Source organism: Lynx rufus, unplaced genomic scaffold (assembly GCF_022079265.1).
Source record: "Lynx rufus isolate CCGP_SWC_20201006 ecotype Redwood Valley unplaced genomic scaffold, mLynRuf1.p SCAF_4, whole genome shotgun sequence".
Taxonomy (NCBI): domain Eukaryota; kingdom Metazoa; phylum Chordata; class Mammalia; order Carnivora; family Felidae; genus Lynx; species Lynx rufus.
The window spans coordinates 56,553,930-56,566,305 of NW_025814856.1; the positions used below are offsets into that span (position 1 = coordinate 56,553,930).

The 12,376-nt window shown below is 51.1% G+C and overlaps 2 protein-coding genes across 4 annotated transcripts in view; one reads left to right on the plus strand and one right to left on the minus strand.

The window, feature by feature from the left end:
* The window catches only part of ACAD9 (acyl-CoA dehydrogenase family member 9), a 56,124-nt gene extending 47,219 nt beyond the window's left edge, over nt 1–8,905 (plus strand). For 2 of the 3 annotated variants that reach the window (XM_047095829.1, XM_047095830.1), the window contains 6 exons: nt 70–149; nt 893–1,019; nt 1,235–1,312; nt 1,772–1,900; nt 2,540–2,612; nt 3,467–4,000. In XM_047095829.1, coding sequence (XP_046951785.1) covers nt 70–149; nt 893–1,019; nt 1,235–1,312; nt 1,772–1,900; nt 2,540–2,612; nt 3,467–3,567 — 588 coding nt within the window. In that variant the 3' untranslated portion in view covers nt 3,568–4,000. Of the gene's footprint in view, nt 1–69; nt 150–892; nt 1,020–1,234; nt 1,313–1,771; nt 1,901–2,539; nt 2,613–3,466; nt 4,001–6,895 lie in introns of those variants that run through there. The other variant, XR_006965131.1, reaches the window with a different exon arrangement.
* The window catches only part of CFAP92 (cilia and flagella associated protein 92 (putative)), a 71,317-nt gene continuing 60,853 nt past the window's right edge, over nt 1,913–12,376 (minus strand). Inside the window, 4 exon segments of the mRNA XM_047095828.1 lie at nt 1,913–2,153; nt 5,803–5,947; nt 6,036–6,248; nt 6,807–6,971. Coding sequence (XP_046951784.1) covers nt 2,119–2,153; nt 5,803–5,947; nt 6,036–6,248; nt 6,807–6,971 — 558 coding nt within the window. The 3' untranslated portion in view covers nt 1,913–2,118.

Consider the following 12,376-nt stretch of genomic DNA (forward strand, 5'->3'; position numbering starts at 1 on the left):
GTCACGTGCACAGCACAGGCAAGGCCATCCCGAGGGGGCAGCCTCTGACCTCCGTACTGCTGGCCACAGGGAACCAACGAGATTCTCCGGATGTACATTGCCCTGACGGGCCTGCAGCACGCCGGTCGCATCCTGACCGCAAGGATCAAGTAGGTGCCAGCCCCACTGTCTGCTCCTCGGGTCCCACCTGCCCATCAGAGGCCCATCCCAGGGCATCTGGAGGAGGGAGGCCGCCCTGTCCCGGTGAAGCCATGCAGTGCTCAGCTCAGTCGCAGGCTGGCTGGAGGGAGGGAAGGGGACAGGAGCCTTGAAATTAAAAGCCGGGCTCCAGAGCTTGGCCTGCGCCTGCAAGTGACGGGAGGGTCCGCTGCCTCAGGAAGTCACGGGCCGCCTCCACTGGCTGCCTCCACTGGCAGCTCCTGCCTCCCACACTGCAGGGAGCTGTGTTCTCAGAACCTAGGGAATGAGAGGTACCCCTCAGGTGCTGGGCTCCCAGGCTAACAGGAGACGACTTCCTTCTCTCCCTCATGGCTCCCCTGGACCCCCGTCATGGGCTCGGAGCAATTAGAAATCACTTCTGGAACCCCGTACGGGTTGCTGAGACTATTTGCAGACTCCTTAACCCGAGAGCACCTGGGGGCCGGCTGTGACTGCTGCTTGTGGAGAGAACTCGTGTGGCTCCACTCAGAGGGACCAGCTGCTCTCTGACAGGCGTGCAGCAGGCCCAGGCCAGGGCGGGCGGCACATAGGTCTTGAGTAGGTCCCTTTAATGCCTTAGATAGTCCTAGGGAAGAGGTGCCCTGCAGTTCTAGTGTGCCACTAGGGACCCTGTTGCTGGGCAGTGGAAACCAGCAGTGGGGCCTGAGTTCGTGGGGCCATGGGATTTCTGCAGTGAGCTTAAACGGGGCAATGTGAGCACTGTCATTGAGACCATCAGCCAGAAGCTTCGAGACTCCGTGGGCCGAACCGTGAACATGGGGCTGACAGGGAAGCTGGGAGCTGTGCACCCCAGTGTCACGGTGAGTGAGCACAGCTGGCATACCCCCCATCTGGGTGCCCTTCTGGGGGATGTCCCTTTCCAGAGGGCTGTGCCCAGGGCGTTGGGGAAGATGGCCCCTGCCTGGTAGCAGAGCCTGGGCCCCAGAGCCCCAGCCGTGCCGTGTCTGGGTAGGATGGGCACCATGAGGAGGGGACACTGAGCAGTGACTCCTCTGACACTCCTCTGACATACTAGGACAGCGCCAGCAAGCTCGAGGAGAATGTGTATTACTTTGGCCGCACTGTGGAGACATTACTGCTCCGCTTTGGCAAGGTACCTGGGCCCCTGCCAGGTCTGGGGAGGGCAGGCCCCCTCCGACTTGGGAGCCAGGGAGATGGGCTGTCTGAAGTGTCCGCCTTTGGGACCAGGCCTAGAAAGAAATCTTGGTCACCGTGGAGGCATGGGGTGGGGCTGGCTGTGCCAGGGGCCACTTGGGTGGGTGCCTTCCAGGCAGAGAGAGGCTCCTTAGAGCCCAAATCTAGGGCTGTTGCTGCTCCCGGTGACAGCACAGTAAGCACCAGCCTGTGTCTCAGTTTCCTGGGACCTGGTCTCACCTTGACCCCTGCCCAAACTGAGACAGAAGGGAAAACCGGGCATCCGGTGAGCCAGCCTCCCCCAACCCAAAGGGAGAGGCTGTGTTAGGCATGAATTGAGGCCTGGAGGTGGGTGAAGATGTGCCCGGGGAGGGAGGTCGTGGGTGGCGAGCCTCCACCCTGGGCTCTGTGCTCCCAGACCATCGTGGAGGAGCAGATGATCCTAAAGCGGGTGGCCAACATCCTCATCAACCTGTACGGCATGACGGCGGTGCTGTCGCGGGCCAGCCGCTCCATCCGAGTGGGGCTCCCCAACCATGACCATGAGGTAAGTCTCCCTGCCCGCTTAATCCTCTGAACTTTAATGAGGCCAGTGGTTGGAGGAGGGGGTCAGCGAGCGGCATGACCCAGTTAAGGAGTCTCAGGAGCGAGGGACTGGGCAGGTCCAAGGCCTCAGCCGGGTAGTGGTCCAGGAGGCTGCTGGTTTGCTGAGTTGTGGCCGTGGCCCGCGCTGGCGGTCAGCTCTGAGGAGGAGGTCTGTGCTGCTCAGGACACAGGGCTACTCCCTTTTGTCTTCCTATCTGAGGGAAGAGGAGTGGGTGAGTGAGGAGGGTCCCAAAGCTGTGCCCTCCTCCGGCTGCCTTCCTTACCCTGCCCGAGGGGCCGGATGCCGTAACTGAGCACCTGCTGTATGCATTGTCTCACAATAGCCTGTGGGCACTAGGATTATGATGGCCTTCCTGCCACAGAGGAAACTAAGGCTCAGAGTGTCGCATAATTAGCTAACTAGTTGGGTCAGGGCTGGAATTAGAATAACGACTCTGGCTCCTGAGCAAGGCCTTTTGACTCCAGCCAAGCTGCTTATTAGTTTGGCTGATGGAGTTCCTTAAAGCTCACACACCAGAAAGGGGGTGCCCTATGTCATCTCTAGGTCTCTATGTCAACTCTTTAACCTTGGTTCTGGCAGGTTCTCCTGGCCAACATATTCTGTGCCGAAGCTTATTACCAGAATCTCTTCACCCTGTCCCAGCTGGACAAGTGTAAGTAGGGTGGCCTTGGAGGTGGGAGGGGAGGGCCTAATTCCAGGTGACTGTTGATGGTGAGCTGCTCCTGGCCCCTGTCAGGCTCCCAGGGCCTGCTGGCTGTTCACCAACCTCTCCCTTGAGTGACGGAGGGTCAGCTGAGCTGGCCTGCCGGGCAGGAGCAAAGGCTGTCAGAGTCCCCACAGGCGTCTGCCCAGCATGCCTAGCCCCAGTCTGGCAGCTGCCTAGTGAAGGTTTGCAAAGGCAGGCAGCGTTTTACCTGCCTCTTCATCCCCTGCACTCCGGGGAAAATCATTCTGCCTTTTAGCAGAAGTCCCAGGCTTTGGCTCATGCAGCTGTTGGTCTGGAATGCTCCTCTTCTACTGTAGTCACTTGGCCAAGTCTGGGAACACCCGGCTCACATTCTTCTTCTGACCCTTATGGTCATTTGGCCTCAAGGCTCTGTGTCACGTGTCCCCTGCAGAGCCCACCCCTGTTGCCAAGTGACGGAGGAGAGGAGCCCGTGATCGTGTACAGCTCCTGGCCCTGGGTGCTGGCATGTCTGGCCCTGGGTGCTGTGGAGGGAGACACGCTCCTCTGGCAGGCTTGCCTGGGGAAAGGGTCCTTCTCCAGCCCCTGCTCCCACGAGATCCGGGGTTCTTCGGGGTTACCAGGATGAACCCTTTGGTTTACGGGATGAAGCCCCTCTCCCTCCTTTCTCCCTGCAGCCAGAATCACCTCCTTGGGGGTTTGGAGGAAGAGGGTCACCTTCAGGACTCCCTTCACAGTGGGTGGGCTGTTCTTTGAAAAAAAAAAAAAAGAAGTTCCAGGAATATTTCTGTTATCACAAATCTATTCTTTTTTCCTCCCAGATTCTCCAGAAAATCTAGATGAACAGATTAAGAAAGTGTCCGAGCAAGTCCTAGAGAAGCGAGCTTACATCTGTGCCCACCCCCTGGAAAGGACTTCCTGAAGCAAGAGGACAGTGTTCCTTGCTGCCCCCAAGCCATGGCCCGTCGCTGGACAACTCTTTCTCCAGAAGGTGGAGGATTTGGGGTTTTTTACAAGTGGAACCGTTTCTTCCCAGTCTATACCAAAAGGGCCTTCTCCTGGCCTCAAGGCACCTCTTTAGGCTTTGCCCTGCAGGCCCTGCTGCTTGACCTGATCCCAGGTGCTGAAGAAACGGAGGGAAGGCAGTTGGTGACACCTGGGATTTGAGGGGCTTCTGCTAGTTTAGTGGGAGACGTCGCTGCCTGTGGCATGAGGCTGGCGGGGACCTGTTTCGGGCTTGGGGAGCTGCTTCTGCCGGACCACACATTCTTCTGGTGGGCTGTGCGTTCTCCAAGAAACCACCTGCCAACTGTGTACGTGGAACGTATACACTTAAAACATATACTGGGAACTAACGAAAACCAGGAAACGTAGTTTGTGTTTCCGCCTTTGCCGCACTGGTCACGTTTTTCCTCAGAGCCCTGGGATCCCCCCTCTGGTGATGGCCTCCAGTTCCCTTTGTGTTCACCCTGCAGGAAGAGGAAGGCCCTGAATGCTGAGGGGCAGGTGCCCAGGCCACAATGCTCCAGGGAGTACCAAGTCCCTGTCTCTGGGCTTTCTCGGGTGATGGGTGAAAACCATATGGTCGGCTGCATGACAGCATATGCTGTTTCTTGCCTGGGGCCTGTCTCCTGTCTCTATAGAAGTTGGCCTTCACTCTTGAAGGGGGGACAAAAAGGAATCTTGAGGTGACACTAATAGACCTTTGCATTTCTCTAGACTCTTTTCTGATGTTGTTAGCCAGATGCCTTGGTCCCTGCGTGCTCACACTGCACGCTTCCAGGCTTCACCTGGTCTTGAGAAGTTTGGGGCTCCAGAAAGCCCGCTTTGGCCATCACCTGGAGGAGGAGGCCAGGCCCTTCCCTTTCCCTTCAAGTACAAGTCAGTCTGCACGGACGGCTGGCCTGAGCACTCCGCCAGGGTTTGGGGAACTAATCTTCAAGAGGTAAAAGTTTACAAATCTTGTGACATTGGACGTGACTTTCCAGTGAAACCTGACGTTCTTAGTGTTTTGTTCGCAGGGAAGCATTCTGTACAAAATGGAGAGTACTAACCTTCTAGTATAGTGCCAGGACCGGAGGCTGCATGGAGCACCTTTGCCAGGGAAGCATCTGTTCAGACCTCCCGCCCCGAGGGCAGCCCTCGGGAAAGGGGGCTTCACTGTAGGCCCGGAGTCATGGTCGCCCCTGGCAGCAGCTGGTTCTCTGCATCCAGCTGAGTTTCAAAGGCTGGGGCCCCTGGTTCAAATCTCCCTTTCCCACCTGCCGTTTCCGAGTTTTCCTTAAACACATTGTGGGGAGGAGAGGCCCCAGCGTGCGTCTGTGGCCTGCTGTCAGCTGGCACTGGCTACCCACTGTGCCCAGGGAACGCGGCTTGGGAAGGCCTGCAGTGGGGCCTGGCCTCACTGGGCCGGGCCAGGAGACCTTCATGCAGCCCCAGAGCCTGTTCCAGAGGGAGGCAGCAAGGGCCAGACAGGAGGGAGGCCAATTTCAGCAGCCTGCCAGCATTTCCTCCTGTTTCTCAGAGCTGTTACCCACTGCCCTCGGGGCTTGCGGGAAGAAAGAAATCCATTTTATCTATCTGGTCTAGCTTTCTGAGAAAGGTTTCTCTGGCAAACCAGAGATGAGTTTCTCTCTCCCTGAGCAAAGGCTCTGGCAACCAACAAGTCTGGATTCTCTGTTAACCTGTAAATGAGGCCCATCTTCATAAACAGGGTGAGAGGGACCCATGCTCCTAGGCTCCCTCCCTCCCCCAGAGAGGGATGGCAGCATCTTGGAATAGGAAGGGAGTCAGAAGGTCCCAGAGGTGCCCAGAGCCCCTGCCCCCAGCCGCTGGCCAGGCATCCATCCGGTCCTGGGTAATGTGTGTTGGGGCTCAGAAAGCCCTTAGACCTATCTTCCGACTTCTGTGTTTTGTAAGAAACCAGACCCAGAGCAGTGAAACGACTTGCCCAACGTCACACAGCAAGTTAGCATGACAGCTGGAATTAGAATCCAGGGCCCCTGAGTTTTCACCCAGCCCGCTAACGCCAAACCCAAATCTGACTCTCAGAAAGTCTGGGCAGCTAAAGCGAAATGGATCCTGCCACAAACGCACAGCAGCAGAGTTCCCAACTGTCCATGGCATCGGGAGGCTCAGCCCCGCAAAGCCCTCTTACCTGTTCTGGGCTTTAGCACTGGAGAAGGGGGCAGCTTAAAGAAAAGTGGTGGCTTCCCATACAGGTCAAAGTCCTGGTGGCGCCAGTCCCACGTCCACCTCCTTCGATCCAGCATGTTAGCGAGCGGTGTGTTTTCCCTCCACTCCTACGTGGAGAACGGCACAGTAAGTTAGGAGGGATGTTCCTGTGCACACCCTGCCTGAGGCCCTACTCCTCCCCACCCCCCCGTGGACCTCGTTCAGCTCTGTGACCATGCCAACGGGCGGCAGCCTGATGTGACGGTCGCTTTCGGTGCTTTTGTGAAGACCTGTCAGTTGGAATCCATTGGCCGTGAGCCAGGCCTGGTGGGATTGCTTCTTGGCTTTCTTTTCCTCTTCCTCAGAGTCCTGGGGCTCCACCATGGCTGAGAGGTAATTCTGGGAGTACGTGAACCTCTTCCTTGGCTCCTAGAAACGAGGGGCAGACACGAGGGTAGAAGGGCTGGTAACAGGCACGGACGGGGCCGACTAGCCCTCCAGTCTCCAAGCAGGTGTCAGAAACGGCGGCATAGGGGGGAATGACAGTCCCTGACAACCAGACCTCCAGAGTAACTGAACCGTGAGGGTGGCGTGGGTGTTCTCGACGGAAGCAGCCCTCTTCTAAAGGTCATGTGCTGGCAGCCTCAGCCAAGGCTTTTCCTTCGGGGTGACGGCGACAAGAGCTCTCTAGGGAAGGCGAGGCCTCCACACTTGTGTGCAGACAGGTGCCTGGGAGCACGTGTTGAGGATCGCTTGGCTCTCCCACGTGTGGAGGATTCACGTGTAGCATGGGAACAGAACACCTCTCCCTCCGGGGTGCGACCCCCCCCCCCCCCCCCCGTCTCCTTCCCCTCACTGGTTGACTCTCTTGTGCACGTCGGAGAGTGCTGACCTCCAGGCAGCACGGTCACAAGAGGAGAGGGTTCACCGGGTTAGCTGTTACTCTGGAGTGCAAGCATCCACTGCCTCCCTCTCTGGGCCTCTCACCTTGGCCATCTCTCGATACAGCTCCTTCTTGGCAAGCTGTGTGGAATTCAGGGTCTGGATGCTGTAGTTATAAACCGCGTCTTTGGCAGGCGCTGCGATTCTGATCACCTTCACCACAGACTTCGGAGGCTTCTTGCCGACCTGGCAGACCCTGGCAATATTTTTCTGAAGAAAGAGACACGAGTCACAACCCGCACACAGGCCCCTCGACACCAGCTGCCAGCTTGTGTGAAGCAAGCGGACCCCTGGGACGTGGCTGTGGTTCAGGTGTCACTTCCTGAGCACAAGGGCGGCCATTCCATCCCAGAACACTGCCAGAGGGCCATCGGGTCCAACGCCTCACCGTCCGGGGTGGAACTCGGGACCAGAAAGGAGATTGGTGTAAGTAAGGTCAACGTGACTGGAACACACAGCACCCAGCCACGGAGAGAATTTGTGGCTCAGATGGCCAGAAGTGGGAGAAGCTTCAGGTTTTCGTGGTATATACCATCCTTGCCCGTGGTCACCTTTCAGTGCTGACTACATAGGGAGCGTCCCCGTCTCTCCAGAGCCCCACGATGGTTTGTCACCTCCCTTTGTGAATGAAAACAGCAGTGAGGAAAGAGAACAACAGTGCAGGGAAAGGTGGCGGGGCCCCAAGAGGAAGCTGCACTCTGTACTGTGCAGCACCCATAGCCTGCCCTTCACTTGCCTGTGCACCTCCAGCAAAGTCACCATCTTTTGCTTTGAAGGAACTTTTTTTTCTTAACCAAAGATGGTGACCTTGACTCACATACTAACCACTACTTCAGGCCAAGCCCCAGTGTCTTAGTCTCTGAGCAGTTTCTGTAAGAGAAAGCAAAGTAACCAAGGGAAAGATTAAATAAATCTGTGACTCAGACACGAAGGAAAGGTCAAGGCAGTAGGACCCGCATGGCTGAGAGCAACAGGGACTGAAGGCAAAGGCAGGCCACACGTCATCGGGTGAGGGACAAAACTCTTGCCTTGGAGCACCTTCCAGGTGACCGTGCCAGACGGGCCATCTGAGCTAGGACCCTGTGGTGGCACACACATGGCTTCGTCAGAGCACTGAGTATTTGGTCCGGTTTTTCCAGCGGGAGGGTTGGTCGGAATGAGTCAGTCTGCGTTACTAAAAGTGCAAGTCCTCAGACCTAAGGGAGACCGCTTCTTCCTTTTACAATACTTCCTGGAGTTTGAGGTTGAAGTTCCAACCAAAAGAGATTACGTGAGGTCAAAACAGTGGTCAGCGGTGTTTCTGGACGCCTGGCGTTCTCTGCCCTGGGGGTGGAGGCTGCAGGGAAAGTTGGACTCTGAATGCCAGAGTAACTAGATGCCTGAGGAGGACCGGTATCCAAGACCAGAGGCACAAACTGAACTGAAGCCAAGCTGTTGGAAGGGATGGGATAAAAATTTATCGTACATGCAATCCTAAAAGCGGCAGACGGAAGAAACAAATATCGGGGGCAAAACACGAGAGTTGAGATCAGGGGCGCGGGCGAGTGAGCCGCCGCAGAGTGAACTCGTGAACTGGAATCCAGGCTCAGACAGCAAGCCTGAGTTTAGGGAATGGGAACCAAACTCAAAATGTGTGAATAACAGAAGCCCCAAAAGGAAGGGGGAAACGGGAATCGGAACTTTTAAGAAAGCAGGAACATCAGAATAGATCAGGAAACTTCCAAGCCTGGACACACTGTTCATGAAGTGTGAGACCCCAAGAGACAGCAGGCCACCTGTGAAGGGAAAAGTACCAGACTGACCTCAGATTCTACAAGAGCAGGAAACAAGGTGAACTTGAACCTAGGACTGTACATCAGTTGAGGTGAGTCAGGTGTGCAAGGCCTGGGAATTTAGGCAGAGACTTTGAAAATACACTCGGAAGAAAATTCAAAAGGGAGGAGGAAAACCCAAGAGTTTGGACAAAGGTACCAAGTGATGTTTTCTTGTCTAAAAAGGACCAGAAAAGCATAGTAACCTAGAACTGAAATTCTGGAGACTTAATATATAAAAGGGATGGTAAGATGTGCATAGAAAAAGATAAAAGGAGGATATTAATATAAAATTTTCAGGGGCCGCCTCTGGGTGGCTCAGTCATTTGCGTGTCCGACTCTTGATTTTTGCTCAGGGCATGATCCCACAGTTCATGGGTTCAAGCCCCGTGTTGGGCTCTGCGCTGACAGGCCGCAGCCTGCTTGGGATTTTCTCTCTCTGTGTGCCTCTTCCCCTTTTGCACACACTCTCTCGATCTCAGAATACACTTTAATAAAGTTTCAGAATTCAGTAGGAATTTACAAAAATGAATGTGGTCTTTAGGACAGCCACCTTAGAAATCAAGAATGTGTAATTCTTAAATCTTTGGTCTAACCAAAGAAAGGAAGAATTTAAAAGAAAGCGAGCCTCAAAAGCCTAATCTAACAATACTCTCAGTAAATGGCTTTTTTGCCAACTGGCAAATCTCAGACTCAATTTTTTTTTTTTTTTTAAGCTAACATGCTGTCTATGCAAACTGCTTTAGGAGTGTCTGGCTGGCCCTGTCAGTAAAGCATATATGACTCTTGATCCCAGGGTCATGAGTTCAAACCCCATGTTGGGTGTAGAGATTAATTACAAAATAAATCTTTTTAAAAAGAATGGCTTTAGACCAAAAGATACAGGTTGCAATTAAAGGGAGGAAGAATACAAACTAGGCAAAAAGGAACCACAAAACCAAGACGAGAAAAACTGGAGTGGCATTCGGAAGACTGGACCACATAATTCAAGATAAAAATCTATCAAGAGGCACAAAAAGACCTTGTATATTGAGAAACAGAGCAAGAAGGTATAACTGTCATGAACATTTGTGCCGCTTAACAACACAGCCTCAAAGTTTATTAAGCAACTGACAGGACTGCAGAGAGAAATGGACATCTGCTTGACATCACTGGATAGTGATCAAGGAAGTCAGATTTCGAGGGGCCAAGAACCTGGAGAGAAGGAGAAAACATTGAATCCTCCCCCACCCACCCTACACAGTTTACTCTCAAGGTATTTATTTGCTGATTCCTAAATTGCTCATGAATGAGATGAATGGAGCAGACAAGAACCCAGGCAGAAAAAGCAGCCAAGAGGTTCGGGGCGCCTGGGTGGCTCAGTCAGTTGAGCGACCGACTTCAGCTCAGGTCATGATCTCATGGTTCGTGGGTTCGACCCCCCACATTGGGCTCTGTGCTGACAGCTCAGGGCTTGGAGCCTGCTTCAGATTCTGTGTCTCCCTCCCTCTCCACCCCTCCCCCACTCATACTCTGTCTCAGCAATAAACAAAAGACATTTAAAAAAAAAAAAAAGCAGCTAAGAGGTTCAATGTTCAGCAGGTATTTTGGAAAGTGTCACCATGCTGGGAAACAAAAACTGGATTTCAGAGTGTCCCAAGGAGGAAGGCACCTGTTTACACCCTAAGCTTATAGTCAAAAATTCAGAAAATCTGTGCTTAGAAATAAATGCAAACAAGGGATAAGCCTTTTTAGGGGAATTTGTCCTTCATTGGCCTGCTAGAAGAAAATTAAATCCTCTCTGTAGGAAGATACAGTTTTTCCTATACAGTGTTCACCATTTAAGGAAACACCCCAAGGCAATCTACCGATTCAATACAATCCCTATAAAAATTTGAATGGCATTTTTCACAGAAATAGAACAATTCTAAAATTTTTACCAAACCACAAAAGACCCCAAAGAGCCCAAGCAATCTCATTTCCTGATTCAACTATATCACACAACTATTGTAATCAAAACAGTATGGTATTGCCATAAAAATAGACACAAAGTCCAATGGAACAGAACAGAGCCCAGAAATAAACCACACATATATAGTCCATTTATAATAAAGGAGCCAGTAATATACAATGGAAAGAACGGTCTTTTCAATAAGTGGTGCTGGGAAAATAGGACAGCTGCATGCAAAAAAAAAAAGGGACCACAGTTCACACCATACACAAAAATCAATTCAAAATGCATTAAAGACTTGGATCTAAGACCTGAAACCATAAAAATCCTGGAAGAAAAAATAGGCAGTTAACTCTTTGACATCCGTCTTAGCAATGATTTTTTTGGATTTGACAAAAGCAAAAATAAACAAGTGGGACTACATCAAACTAGAAAGCTTCTGCACAGCAAAGAAGACCATCAGCAAGATGAAAAGGCAACCTACTGAATGGGAGAAGGCATTTGCAAGTGACACAACCAATAAGGGGGTTAATACCTAAACTAAATAAAGAACTCCTATAACTCAATAGCAACAACCAAAAACAAAACACACCTGATTAAAAATGGGCAGAAGATCTGAATAAACATTTTTCCAGAAAAGATACACAAATGGCCAACAGGTAAATAAAAAAATGCTTAACATCACTAACCATCAGGAATATGGAAATCAAAACCACCCCACACGTTTTAATGACTATTATTTAAAAGACAAGAAATAACCAGTGTTGACAAGGGTGTGGAGAAAATGGACCCCTTGTGTACCCTTGGTAGGAATGTAAATTGGTGCAGCGGCTATGGAAAATAGTATGGAAGTTCCTCAAAAAATTAATAATGGAACTACCATATGATCCAGCAATTCCATTACTGGGTATTTATCTGAAGGAAATGAAAACACTAACTGAAGAAGATATATGGACCTCCATGTTCACTGCAGCATTTATGATAGCCAAGACGTGGAAGCAGCCTGTGTCTATCCATGGATGAGTGGACAAAGATGTGGAGTGGGGTGTGTGTGTGTGTGTGTGTGTTACACAATGCAATATTACTCAGCCATAAAATAGAAGGAAATCATGCCTTCTGTGACAACATGGATAGGCCTTGAGGGCATTATGCTACATGAAATAAGACTGAGAAACCTCACTTGTGGAATCTAAAATGAACAAAAACACGAATTCATAAATACACAACACATTGGTGGTTGCTAGAGGTAGGGGGTTGGTGAAATTAATAAATGGTCAAAGGGTACAAACTCTTAATCATACAATAAGTAAATCATGGGGACGTGATATATAGATAGCATGGTGACTACAGTTAATAGTACTGCATTGTATATGAAAGTCACTAAGAAAGTAGATCTTAAGAGTTTTCCTAAGGAAAAGAAAATTGCTATATGTGGTGATGGCTGTTAAGTGGACTTACCATGGGGATCATTTCACAATATACACAAATATTGAATCATTGTGTTGTATACCTGAAACGAATAGAACATGTCGGTTATGTCTCAAGTTTAAAAAACTAAGAGACATGCCAAGACACAGGACCAAATAGGAAAACGAAGAGAAAAGGTAGGTAATAGAAAGAAACCCAAGATAATCCAGATATTGGAATTACGATTAATATAATAAGCTAAATGAAAAGGTGGAGAATTGAACTAGATATCTGGAATCCATAGAAGAATCAAATGGAAATCTTAAAATTTTTTAAATCATTAAAATTATAATTCACTGGATGGGTTTAACAGCAGAATGAACATCCAGCAGAAGAGATCAATGAGTTAAGATAGATTAGTTAAAATTTGTACTGTATACTACCGTATGGTATAAATTGAAGACTCC